Source organism: Hemitrygon akajei, chromosome 8 (assembly GCF_048418815.1).
Source record: "Hemitrygon akajei chromosome 8, sHemAka1.3, whole genome shotgun sequence".
NCBI classification, from domain to species: Eukaryota; Metazoa; Chordata; class Chondrichthyes; order Myliobatiformes; family Dasyatidae; genus Hemitrygon; species Hemitrygon akajei.
Genome location: NC_133131.1, coordinates 7,087,180 through 7,101,577, shown reverse-complemented (window position 1 = coordinate 7,101,577; position 14,398 = coordinate 7,087,180). Strand labels below are relative to the sequence as shown.

The 14,398-nt window shown below is 40.1% G+C and overlaps 1 protein-coding gene across 2 annotated transcripts in view; it reads left to right on the top strand.

Moving 5' to 3' along the window:
* Nucleotides 1-14,398, top strand: part of med13a (mediator complex subunit 13a) — a 187,311-nt gene that overhangs the window by 171,692 nt on the left and 1,221 nt on the right. For both annotated transcript variants that reach the window (XM_073053133.1, XM_073053134.1), the window contains exons 26-30: nt 3,349-3,507; nt 6,593-6,751; nt 10,813-10,940; nt 12,510-12,671; nt 13,978-14,078. In XM_073053133.1, the coding sequence (XP_072909234.1) occupies nt 3,349-3,507; nt 6,593-6,751; nt 10,813-10,940; nt 12,510-12,671; nt 13,978-14,078 (709 nt within the window). The remainder of the gene's footprint in view (nt 1-3,348; nt 3,508-6,592; nt 6,752-10,812; nt 10,941-12,509; nt 12,672-13,977; nt 14,079-14,398) is intronic.

Below are 14,398 nucleotides of genomic sequence, written 5' to 3'. Positions count from 1 at the left end.
GATAGTAACTGTTCTCGAACCTGCTGGTGGAAGTTCTAAGGCACCAGTACCACCTTCCTTATGGCAGCAGCAAGAAAACAGTATGGCCAAGGTGGTGATGATCTTTGATGGATGCTGCTTTTCTATGGCAATGTCTCCTGTAGATGTTCTCAATGGTTGGGAGGGTTTTACCCGTGATGTACTGAGCCGATCCACTATCTTTTATTGGATTTTCCATACTGGTGTTCCCATACCAGGCCATAATGCAGCCAGTCAGCACATTTTCCACCACACTTCTATAGAAGTTTGTCAAGAATTTCGAAGACATGCTGAATCTCCGCAGACTCCTGAGAATGTAGAGGTGCTGTCATGCTTTCTTTGTGATATTTATATGATGGTCCAGGGCAGGTCCTTTGAGATGGTGACACCCAAGAATTTAAAGTTATTGATCCTCTCCACCTCTGATCCTCCGATGATTACTGGCTCATGGACCTCTGATTTTCCTCTCCTGAAGTCTATAATCTTGATCTTATTGACATTGAGTGAGAGATCTTCAGTCTCCTTCCTGTTTGCTGATTCACCACCCCCTTTGATACAGCACACAACAGTGGTGTCATCAGCAAACTTGTACGTGGTATTGAAGGTGTACGTAGCCATACAGTCAGAGGTGTAAAGTGAGTGGAGCAGGGGGCTAAGTACACATCCCTGTGGTGCTCCTGTGCTGATGGAGATTGTGGAGGAGATGCTTTTGTCAATCCAAACTGACTGGGGCGTACAAGTGAGGAAATCCAGGATCCAATTGCACAAAGAGTTATTGAGTCCCAGGTTTTGGAGTTTACTGATTAATTTTGAGGAGATGATGGTGTTAAATGCTGAGCTGTAATCGATAAAGAGCATCCTGAGCATCCAGATGTTCCAGCATTGTGTGAAGAGCCAACAAGATAGCATCTGCTGTAGACCAGTTGCTTTGGTAGTTGCCATTCAGACAGGAGCTGATATGCTTCAGTGCCAGCCTCTGAGAATGCCTTGTATATTTGCATAAAAATGAAAAGCTGAAAATTCATACAAAAATTTTGTGAGTTTAGTATTCTGCCTCATTAAATTATCTCTGTTCACATGAAGGCATTTACATTCAAATCACAAGTAACTGGCATCTGAAATGAAGCAAAAAAATCTGAAAATACCCAACAGGTCATGCAGCATCTCTGGAGAGACAGAGTTAACATTTCAGATTGATGACTTTTCATCAAATCTGTTGTGAAAATTCATCAATCTGAATTCATCACAGATGCTTCCTGCCCCTTAAGTATTTTCTAGCATTTTTTTTTGTTTTTAGTTTAGACTTCACAGATCTATAGCGTTTTGTTTTCAAATAAATCACAGTATTTGGAACTGCATCCATTCTTGTTTTTGCTGTTGTTTATAAATAGAAATTTGAGCGAGGCCTAGTTGATTGTAACTGGGAACAGGAACCCCTTATTTTTATTACTTCTCTGCCATGTTATGTACTGTAAGCTGAGCAGGACCATGCTGGATCCTGAATTTGCTCAACATGATTTCCACTGATTAAATTTATTTTTGGGGATCTTGATTTGACACCTTTTATTGTTTACGGGAGATTTGGATGCATTCAAGTATAGGTTAATATTTACAATTATATCCCAGATTTAATTTGATTTATAGTATTCTTGTTGCCTGAAGTTTACTGTTTCAAGTTGCATTCCAATATGAAACTCTAGGCTGACATTCCAATGTAGTTAAGTGTGCCTACTTTCAAATGAAATGTTCAACCACATAGATCTAAAGTAGAGGTCATTGCTAGTGTCATTGCATTTAGTTCACTTTATTGAAAGAGGTTACAGTCATTGCTACATCAAGACGTACAAACAAGCTGGATCAACTCAGCAGGTCGGACAGGATCCGTTGACTGCTCATTTCAACGGATGCTGCCCGACCTGCTGAGTTGATCCAGCTTGTTTGTACGTCTTGATTTGACCACAGCATCTGCAGAGTACTTTGTGTTTACTAGTCATTGCTACATAATTGTTTTGTTGGAAAAATGCCATATTTCCTCCAATACAACAATGACTATACTTCAGGAAAAACTTCATTAACTATAAGGCAACGGGATGTCCTTGAAAGATACTGTTTCATGTTTATTTTTGCTTTTGCATGGAACAGAGAAAGGAATGTCATGTAAACCTGAAATATTAAGATGTTGGAAAAAGATTTGTAGCTTGGGTTGAGGATGTTGTTGTTGAGTGCCTCGCCGAGCTGGCTTGTTAGCTTGTAGACATTTCATTAACCAGCTAGGCAACATCAGTGCAACTTCAATGCTGGTGATCTGCATTGTTCGTCTTTTATATGTCCTGTGATTAGTCCGTTTGTGTGTTTGTATGGGTATGTGTTTGGGTTTCTATTGGTTACTGATTATATACCGTAGACAGCCTTGGCCTAGGATAGTGACATTGGTCCAGTCGAATTGATGTGCTTCTCTGTCACAGTGTGTAGATACAAGGGAAAGTTGATCATCACAGTTTACAGCCAGTTGGTGTTCATGTACCCTTGTTGATAGCTTCCTACCAGTCTGTCCAATATAATGCTTGTTGCAGTTGGTGCATGGAATTTTGTATATGGTATTCGTTCACTGCGTCATCAGTAGGGAGTCTTTTATTCTTGATAGACATTGGCGTAGTGTGGCTGTAAGTTAATTGCTACTGTGATGTCAAATATCTATACATTGTGACAGTGAAGCACATCAATTCAACTAGACCGGTGTCCAAGCCCATAAAGAACAAGCCCGAGAATTCTTAGAGGCTTTGTCCTCCACACAGAATTCTATTAGCAAGCGCATCGAAATGAACCCAGCTTGCATCCCACTTCAGTGACAAATCGTCAGTCTAGAGCCAAGAGCCAGTTCACACCTGATGACACACATCAATCAATGAGGACAATGTTAATCCTACATAATGGTCAACTAACACAGCCTGGACAACAGTGATCACCTAATCGGATTTTAACGAGCTAATCACAGATTATATAATCGGTAACCAATAGAACTGGCAGATATACCCACGCACACAAACGGACTAATCACAGGACACATAAAAGACAATGTAGATCACCAACATTTCATTTGAAGTTGCACTGATGATATTGCCTAGCTGGGTAATGAAACATCTGCAAGCTAACAAGCCAGCTCAGTGAGCCACTCAACAACATATTATCAGTTTCTTAAGTAACTTTCAGGCTACTATGCAATTCTGTAGAATAAATATACATTCAAAACGATGGAGAAAACAACAGGAAAAAATGTTCTTTGATTTCCAGTCCAGATTTGTCTTTCATGTCGGTCTTTGTTTTCTGCAGACTGGAGTTGCTTGCTTGGTCGTCGTACTTTGCAGTCCCTCAGCCGGCACTTAAAGGACACATGTAAGATGTGCGGTATTTCTGCAGCTGATTCTCCAAGCATCCTTAGTGCTTGCTTGGTTGCGATGGAGCCACAGGGATCGTTTGTAATCATGCCTGGTAAGGATTGTTCAGAATATATTAAAATAAGAATGTATTGTTAATGATCAGTTTGCAGATGTTAAGTGGTGTGTAAGTGATGTTGATGTAATTTTATTTAGGTATGATTTGTGATTAACCTGCTGAAGAATCTAAATAGAACCTGTCCTTTCATCTTGGGTCTTTTTATTTTGTAGGCTATGGTGTTGTCTCTTTAGGGAGTATAAGGTTTGTAGTTGGTTAAACCTGACTACAGAAGTGATGAGGGTAATTATAGATTGCAGGGATTGGTGAGTGTTCAATATGGAAACAGACAGTCTTGGTCTTTTGGAGGGTTGTTGGCAAGATCACTGGAGTAAATAGCACTGATTTAAAAAGAGACTAAAGATCAGCTTTGTCACACATACATCAAAACATATAGTGACATGTGTCATTTCCATCAGTGATTAATCCAGACCAAGGGCATGTTTGGAGCAGCCTACAAGCATTGCCCTGCTTTCAGCACCAATGTAAACATGACCACAACTTCCTAACCCCAACAGTACACGTTTGGAATGTTGGAAGGGACTGGAGCACCGGAGGAAGCCTGTACAGTTATGAGGAGAACAGTATTGTTGCAGGAATTCCTTTGGTAGTATTCTAAGCATAACATCTTCAGCTGCTTTAGTAATGACCTTCCATCCTCTGGTGTAAAATGGTGGTGTTTGCTAATGATTACACAATATTTAATTCTATTTATAAGTCTGAAAATGAAGCAGTCTCTGCCTACATGCAATGAGACCTAAACATTTCAAGTCTGAGCTGTTAAGCAGCAAGTAACATTCATGCCACTGCAGTGATGGTCAATGGCTATCTCTAAAACTTGAGTGTTTTACCACCCATCCATTATTTGCATTGAGAATACCGTTACGGACTCTCTTCCCATCAAGATCATGTTTGTCATTATTGATCAGAGATTCATCTGGACAATAATAGGACTTGTGGACATCAGTGCAAATCAGAGGAGAATTATTTTGTGGTGAATGTCTTCCCAACACAGTGCAAAGGCTTTCATCCATTTGCAAGTCACAAGTCAGAAGTGTAATAAAATATTTCTTTCTTTCTTGGAAGAGGGCAGCTCAAAAAAATGCCCAAAATGTTTTTATTGCTAGAGTGGGACAAGTTTAAAGGTGGTGTGAGGGGCAAGTTATTTACACAAATTGATACCTGCTTGGAATAAGTTCCCAGTGGAAGCAGAAGTTTGGAGTTTAAGGTCTTTTAGGTAGGCACATGAATATGGAGGGATATGGATGATACACAGCAGGAGGACGTTTGTTGGCATCAAGATCGGCACAACTCCATCCAGGAGAAAGCAGTCCACTGAATTGATATTCTCTTCACCACTCTAAATTTTCAGTGAACTTCATCGCTGCTGCACTGTGTACTGTTTATGAAATGCACTACAGTTAGTCGGTCCTATTCTCAAGTATTGCAGCCTCTGCCTCGAGGACAAGAGCAGTTGGTACTAAGATGCAGTGAAAAGCTTGTCTTGCATACTGTTCATACAGTATGCTGAAGCAGAACAAGGTAAAACAATTAAAGAATGCAGAATAAAGTTTAATAGCTACAGAGAAAGTGCAGTGCAAGTAAACAGTAAGATGCAAAATTATACGAGGTAGATTGTGAGGTGAAAAGTCCATCTTAATGTACTAGGGAACCATTCAGTAGTTTTGTGATAGTGAGGTAAAAATTGTACTTAGACTCGATTGCATTTGCATTTACCCCTACAGGTGATTTCTCATCCTGACTGGGGAATGTTCCTTCAAAGTTATTGGGCCTAAATCCATTAGAAAGGAATTGGAAAGATGTTCGAGATTAAGAAGGATTGAATTTCCAAAGATCTGGCACAGCCGAACACCTTTGTACAATTACCAAATTTTGCAGTTGGAATATGTCTGCAGGGTAGTTAATCCAATGTATTGTTGCTCAAGTTAATCAATTACAGGTTTAAGGTAATAAGAAGCTGAGGGGGCAACTTTTCCACCCAGAGAGGGGCAAATGTATGGAATGAACTGCAGAGAAAGTGGCTGAGGCTGATACATTAACAACATTTAAAAAGGCACTAGGACATGTACATGGGCAGGAAAGGTCTACGGGGATATGGGTCAAACCCAAGAAAATGAAACTCACTGAGATGGGAATCTTGGTCAACACGGGCCATTTAGGCTGAAGGGCCTGTGTCCATGCCCTGTGTGTGTAGAGAGAGAGAGAGAGATAGCTACATCTCCCTCAGCATTATTAGATTATTGATGGAAGTATGACTGCATTAATAGTGCATAAATAATCCATGGATACAGTTGGATAAATTTCTTCATTTGTGAGCAATTGCATTTCCATATGTCCTGCTTCTATGTGTTTGTTTGGATCAATTATAGAGTGGTACTAAAGCAACTGAGTGAATAACAGGAGGTTCCTGTGACCACACTCCTGTTAAGGAGTGAGAATATGAAAGAGCCAAGAGTCTAAATTTATTATGTACTATAAATAGATATGTTTGAGAAATAACTAGTATTATAGAACACAGCTTGTTGTCAAAACATTTCAATATTGTTTCCCAAATTAATTTTTGAAATGCAGTGACTATTAATGGAATCGACCTTTATAATTATCTGGGATGCTGGATTGACCTGACTGGCAGTTTTTTTGATGGTTAGGGATGAATGTTGACCAGAGTACAAGGAGATTTCACTACTCTTTCAAATGGCACCACAGAATTTTAAAAGTTATTTATGGTACATTAACGTGAGTGCATAATTTGCTAGTTGTTGTATTTTTAGCCTGGGTAATTAAAACCAGCAGTTCAAGAAGTATTTCAAGTCTTCGAGAGGTGAATATATTGCAAGTCTCTGCAAGCTATCAGGAAATCACATTTTTCTTTTTTGAAGTACTGTTATGAATCAAATGAATTAATTCATTCCATCGAAAAGGTGAAAGATAATTAGAACTGAAGGTCAGTCCTTATCCTGAAGCCATTAGGAATAATGTTACTAACTGCTGAAACTTAACAGGAAATCTTAACTTTCTAAATGTTAATCTAAGAAACTACGGATGTTTTCTGTTTCTGTAGACTCTGTGTCCGTGGGATCCGTGTTTGGCCGTGGCACATCTCTCAACATGCAGACATCACAGCTGAGCACACCGCAGGATACGTCGTGCACACACATTCTGGTGTTCCCCACTTCGGCAATGGTGCAGGTGCAAACTGGGAACTACGAAATAAATGTCGGTTAGTGCCGCCTGTCTGTGCATTAGCAGGTTTTTTGTTTAATTGGCCTATAATTTCTCGTTCTTGTTTTGGTTTTGTTGGCTTATGTTTTGTATCTTTTCGATTGGGTGGTAGCTTGATTGATCAGTCGGTTGCATTAAAAATGAAAATTAGGGTAGGTTTTTTGTTTTTAAATGATTATTGCTTCATTAACCTAATTAGTAACAGAGCTGAATAAATCCAGGAAACCCCTGGATTCAGAGCCTGATCCTTGTTATCTCATCTCGGGTAATTGTAGGCATGCTATACAAGGTATGGGGTGAAAAAGAACAGAACAAGATACTGCTGGTGCTAGAATCTGAAGCAAGAAACAACCTGCAACCTGCTGTGGGTTGAGCAGCATGAAGGGAAGGAATTGTTGATGTTTCAAGTCAAAATGTCCTAATGCAGGCTTTTGATTCAAAAAGTTCAAGATTTCTCTCCCACAGATACTGCCCAACCCTCTGAGTTTCCCCGGAGGATTGTTTGTTTCTCCAGAACTCTTGTTAAGTTCATTACCGTTGGTTAGAAGCTCTTGAAGATCAGCTAGATTTCCTTTCCTACTAGCAGTATGCGTGAGTTCAGGTTGTGTGATTTTTCTGGTGTACACAACTGAAGAGTAATAGTTACACAGGAGTGAATATTGTACACATCACTGAAAATCTATAGTGAGTATCATAACAGGGAAAACCTTTTATGTTAAGCACTAAACACACCAGGCCACAGATGTACTCCTCAGATGAAGCAGAGTGTGTTATTTCAGTCTAACATGGGATAAGTATAAAATAACGGTCACTTTTTCTAAAGTTCAGAGATTCTACAGGTGCTGGAAATCTTGAGCAATATATACAAAGTGCTGGAGGAACTCAGGTCAGGCAGCATCTATGAGACGGCATGCTGGTGTGCTGATTAGCACAATGCAGGTGATCAGAGTTCAATTCCTGATGCTCCCTTTAAGGAGTTTGTATATTCTCCCCGTTTCCTTTGGGTGCTCCGGTTTCCTGCCACTGTCCAAAGATCTACTGGCTGGTGGGTTAATTGGTCATTGGAAATGGTCCCATGGTAAGGCTAGGGTGAAATTGGGAGTTGCTGGGCGGTGTGGCTCGAAGGGTCAGAAGGGTCTGTATACACTGTATCCACACTGTATCCCTATAAATAAACAAATAAGCAGGGAATAAACAGTCGATATTTCCATAAGACATAGGAGCAGAATTAGGCCATTTGGCCCATCAAGTCTGCTCTGCCATTCAATCATGACGGATCCTTATTTCCCCCTCCTCAGCCTCGGCCTTCTCCCTGTAACCTTTGATACTGTGGCCAATCAAGAACCTGTCTATCTCCGCCTTAAATACACCCAATGACCTGGCCTCCACAGTTGCCTGTGGTAACAAATTCCACAGATTTACCACCCTCTGGCTAAAGAAAATTCGCTGCATCTGTTTTAAATGGATGCCCCTTGGTTCTGAGGCTGTGCCCTCTTCTCCCAGACTCCCCCCCCCCCCCCCCCCACCATAGGAAGCATCCTTTAAACATCCTTTCCACATCTACTTTGGTCTAGGCCTTTCGTCATTCGAAAGGTTTCAATAAGATCCCCCCTCATCTTTCTAAATTCCGGTGAGTACAGGCCTAGAGCCATACAGGTTTCCATATGAGGGTTACCTCATATGGTAACCCTTTTTTTCATTCCTGGAATCATCCTTGTGAACCTCCTCTGAACCCTCTCCAGTGCCAGCACATCTTTTCTTAGAAAAAGGAACCCAAAACTGTTCATAATACTCAAGGTGAGGCCTCACTAATGCTTTATAAAACTTCAGAATCACATCTCAGCTTTTGTATTTTGATCTCTTGAAATGAATGTTAACATTGCACTTGCCTTCCTCACCATCAATTCAGTCTGCAAGCTAACTCTTAGGGTGTTCTGTACAAGGACTCCCCAATCCTTTTGTATCTCAGGTGTTTGGATTTTATTCCCGTTTAGAAAATAGTCTGCACGTTTTTTTTTACCAATGTGCATGATCGTGCATTTTCCAACATTGTATTTCATCTGCCATTTTCTTGCCCATTCTGCTAATCTGTCTGTCTTTCTATAGCCTTCCTGTTTCCTCAACACTATCTGCCCTTACACCAATCTTCGTGTCATCTGCAAATTTGGCAATAAAGCTATCTATTTCATCATCTAAATCATTGATATACAACATAAAAGTGGTCCAAACACCAACCCCTGTGGAACACCACTAGTCACTGGCAGCCAAGCAGAAAAGGACCCTTTTATTCCCGCTCACTGCCTTTTACCAATCAGCCCTTGCTAGTAACTTTCCTGTAATACCATGGGCTCTTAACTTGGTAAGCAGCCTTATATGTGACACCTTGTCAGAGGCCTTCTGAAAATCCAAATATACAGTATCCCCTTTATTTATCTTATTTGTAATCTCCTTAAGGAATTCCAACAGATTTGTCAGGCAAAAATTTCCCTTAATTAAGCCTTGCTGATTTTTGTCCTATCTTGTCCTGTGTCACCAAGTACTCCATAAGCTCATCCTTAACAATTGACTCTAATATATCTCCCACCCACTGAGGTCAGGCTAACTGGTTGTATAATATCCTTTCTGCTGCCTCCCTCTTCATTTCAAGAGTGGAGTGACATTTGCAATTTTCCAGTCCTCTGGAACCATGTCAGAGTCCAATGATTTTTGAAAGATCAATACTAATGCCTCTGCAATCTCTACCGCTACCTCTTTCTACCCTAGTGTACAGTTCATCTGGTCCGGGTGACTTATGTACCCTTAGGTCTTTCAGCTTTTTGAGCACCTTCTCCCTTGTGATAGTAACTGCACTTACTTCTCTTCTCTCATACCTGGCACACTGCTAATCTCTTCCACAGTGAGGACTGATGGAAAATACTGATTTAGTTCATCTGCCATCTGCTTGACCCGTTATTATTTTGCCGGCCTCATTTTCTAGTGGTCTTGTATCCACTCTGATTTCTTGTTAATACTTGAAAAAGTTTTTCCTGCTCCACCTTGATATTGTTTGCTAGCTTGCTTTCATAATTCAGCGTTTTCTTCCTAGTGATTCTTTTAGTTGCTTTCTGTAGGTTTTTAAAGTCTTCCCAATCCTCTATCTTCCTGTTAATTTTTGCTTTGTTATATGCCTCCTCTTTTGCTTTTACATTAGCATTGACTCTCTTTGTCAGCCACGGTTGTACTATTTTGCCATTTAATTTTGTTTTGGGAATACATCTATCCTGTACCTTCCTCATTTTTCCCAGAAACTCGAGCCATTTTTTCTCTGCTGTTATCCCTGCCAGCATCTCCTTCCAATTTCCAGTTTCGGGCTGAGACCCTTCATCAGGACTCTTTAGAAGGAATCAATGTTTTTTTTTCTGTAGGCACACTCTCCCAGCTCAAAGGACTTGGAACTTTCAGTGAATTGGAACAAGGTTTCTAGGTCCTGATAAGGAGTCTCTGCTCAAAGCATCAAATATTTATTCCCCTCCATAGATGCTGCCTGACTTGCTGAGTTTACTTCAGCATTTTGTGTGGATTGCTGTTTCTAATGCCAAGATGCCAGAGTGATTGATTAATTCACTGACTGGTAAACTTTCTCTTATGGTTACTCAAATTCAGTAATGGAGAAAAACAGGAAATTCTGGAAAAAATTCAGGTCAAGCAGCGTATGTGGATAGGGAACTAGTAAATGTTTTAGATTGATGCTGTTTGTCAGAATTCTGAACAGGAGTTCTTTGACCTGCAAAATTAACTTTCTCTTTTCACAGCTGCTTCCTGACCTGAACATTTTGGGGGTTTTTGTTTTTGGGTTTCCAGAGTCTTTTTTAAATTTTCATTCAAGTTTGGTTGGTCTTACAAGGAATTGTGGGCTCACAGCACTAGAAGTGGCTGAGGGTGAATGATGGGAGTGGGCTGCAGAGCAGTGGAAGACCAGTTCCTTGGTCTAATACGGTGTTGATTGCCATGTTAGAAAGGGAAATTTTGTTTTTGAAAAATTATGTTCTGCTTTTCTTATGATTTCATTTTGCTTTTCAGAGGAATTTGGTATTTTTGAATTATTGGACCCAGATGATGATCTAATAATAAACTTGCCAGCATCTCCACCCACACCACCGGCACATTCACCAGGCTCTCATTATCCACATGGTGGTGATACTAGCAAGGTAATGTATGTCGTGTTGGCATCAGTAACCCTTGTTGTTATTTCCCTGCAATACTTCAGTAAATCACTTACCAATTTACAGAAAATAAATTGATGGACCTTGATGGACAAACTAATAATAAGTAATTTTTTTTACTAACTCAAAGGTGGAAGCACTTTGTACTTTTTGTGGACGAGTAACTTTCTAGCCTCAATTCTAACTTTGCAAATGTGACCTTGTGCCCTTTGCCCTGTTATAAACAAGGTTATATTGCTAAACTGGATACAGAATAATATCCTGGGATGGCATGGTAACGTAGCTGTTAGCATAACGCACTTATAGCACCAGTGACTTAGTTTCAATTCTGCGGCTGTATGAAAGGCGTTTGTATATTCTCCTTGTGACCACTTGGTTTCTTCCCACCTTACAAAGACTTTGGTCACATGGGTGTAATTGGGTGGCATGGGCTCATTGAGCCGGAAGGGTCTGTTACCCTGCTGTGTATCTACAATTAAAAATACCTCCCAGAGTTTCAGCAGGATTCCTTGCTGTGGTCTCAGATTCCTTATGTGTACCTCACTGCTCTGTTTGTCCTGGTTTTCTGTGCATCCGTGATATGCCCTGACATTTATCACAATACCAGAGCATTGTAACAGCTGCCAAACCCTAGCATGACTAAATTACCTTGGGCAGATATTGTGTGTTAACTGGCAATCTCTGGGCTTGATATGTTACCAAGGAGGTGTTGGAAATCTGCCAAAATATAAACTTTTCCACACAGAGTATTTTGTATTAAAAACCTGTTTGTTTTTCTTTGTTTAAAAAAAAAATTAAAACTCTTGCTGGAAAACTCTGCAGCACTTTTATACCAATTGACTTTTCACAGTGACTTATTTTCTGATTTGTTTTCTTCAAAACTTAACTGCAGAAGAAGCTATCTTTGTTTCCAGCTTAAATGCAGTTATCCATTAAATATCAATTATTTTCATTCTATTTAAGATGTTTTAATTTGTGGAACAGAGTAATAAGATGATAGGAGAGGGTTTAGGACAAAGTTATGCCCAAGAAAGCATCTAGGTAGTAGAAGAAATAAAGTATGTGTTTCATTTATACACATTTGTTCAGTAATTTCTTGAACATCCACCCTCTCTACCACTGGTACACCTTGGCTCGTGGGCACTATTCACTAAATGTATTCTTGAGACTTCTTGACAGGAGCTTTTACCTAGAAAGATAAAGAGCAGGAAGTGCATGACAACAAGTGTCTCCAACTCCCCACCTCTTACATCCCACCACGGATGTGAATGTTTCACTCTTTGCCATGTAGTCAGAACCCTCAAAGATGGGTGTGCTCCATCACAGGCCACAGTGGTTCTAGAAAATGGCCAAAACCATTTTCTGAAGAGAAACCTAAACTGAGCCATCTGGCCTTTGAAAATACCAGGCACATGTTACCTTCCCCCTTGCCAAAGGTTATGTTGAAATGAAATGATTATTCCATTTGATATCAGGAAAGATGGGGCTTTGAAACGCTATAGGTGTTACGCATTTGGAATTATTGTAATCGCCATTTTTCTTTGACTGTTTTAGGGACAGTGCACAGACCGTCAGGAATCTCACGATGAGGTAACCATTCTGCAGCAGCCCCTGGCCCTAGGATATTTTGTCTCGACAGCTAAGGCTGGGCCACTTCCTGATTGGTTTTGGTCGGCCTGCCCTCAAGCACAGAATCAATGTCCACTTTTTCTCAAGGTAAGTCAAGTGTCTATTTGTTTTTAGCAAAACCTGTAGAGCCTGAAAATCATTCAACGTACCTGTGTAGGAAATTGCAAATGCACTTTACCAATTGCTCAGACAATGCTTGCTCTTCGTTGTGTAGAATTTTTGAAGAATCTAGCTCGTTAATTTTTAAGCTGAGTTTGTTTTCTAACATTTGATCCCGGGTTTTGCTGGGTGTGGGCTTTTCCACTTGGGGGGGGGGAACACTTCTGCTGACAAGTTAGTGCACTTAACTAATTTTGTTTTTCATTTCCTCTTAATGCTTACCATTCAAAAATATTTGGAACAAAATCTGATAAAATATTCCAGCTCTGGCCTTGGAGAATTGCCACCATAGTGGTGTCATATGGGAAGCTCAGTTTCTCCCAAGTTCCAGTTGCTATTTATTTTCCCCAACATCTATGGCAAATGTTGGAGGGAGGGCACCCTGCTTTTACTGTAACCAACATGTACAACAGGCTGGAGGAACCCAGCAGGTCGGGCAGCATCTGTGGAAATGAGCAGTCAATGTTTCGGGCTGAGACCCTTCGTCACCTGTCCCTACACAGCCCTCCACTTTTACTGTAACCATTCTGTTGGCAGAAGATTCAAGATTGTTTAATGTTTTTTCCCCCAGTACATAAGTGTAAAGGTGAACAAAATAATTGTTACTCTGGATGCGATGCAGTATAAAAAATCACAATGAAATAAAGAACACAAAAAACATGATAAATATAAATACATAAAATTTTATGTCCATTAAATGATGCTAGGCACAAGTGTCTGTACATAAGGTGTCTGGCTGGAAATGATAAAGTGGTGGGGGGTCATTGTGCTATTTATTTATTTTATTAATACTTCTAATTAAGTTTGGGGCAAGTAATGAGTGAAAGTAAAATTTTGCTGATATCTAATTTGATGACTTCAGAATCAATTAACGTTGTGTAACTGTGCAAGGAAGTTGAAGCTGCCAATAGGTGCTGCCATCTGGTGTTAAGGATGGTACTACAATAATATGTTGAGGTGGTCTCAAACACAGATGCAGATACTGGAATCTGGAGCAACTAACAACTTACTGCAGGGACTTAGTAAGTTGAGTGCCATTAATGGGAGGAAATAAATTGTTGATGTCTTTGGCCAAAACCTTGCATCAGATATCAGGGTTATGACCTGAAACATTGTCAGTTCCCTTCCTCCCACAGGTGCTGCGCGACCCATTGAGTTTGACCCACAATCCAGCAGATTGTATGTTACTTCTGTATATTCCTCTAAATGGGTTTAAATTTTTTTTGGTTTTCAGGCCTCCTTGCACCTTCATGTGCCTTCAGTACATTCAGATGAATTGCTCCATAGTAAGCACTCCCACCCCCTTGACTCAAACCAAACCTCTGATGTGCTCAGGTAAGGAATACTACATTATTCTGAAATTATGTTAAAATTAATTTTGCAACACTGGTGTTTGATCAGATCCTTTTGTGCATCCAGATATTTTGTAATTGAATTGTAATTTCATACAAATGCTCTTTAATGTGGATTGTATATGATGATAATTAATTGGGAGTCACAGACTTGCAATGAAACCTTCATCTTGTCCATATCCCTGGTGTCATTTTATGGGCGCCACAGTAGTGTAATGGTTAGCATTGACGCTATTGCAGCTTGGGAAGTTAGACTTCAATTTTGACATCCTCTGTAAGGAGTTTACACGTACTCCCCCTGCC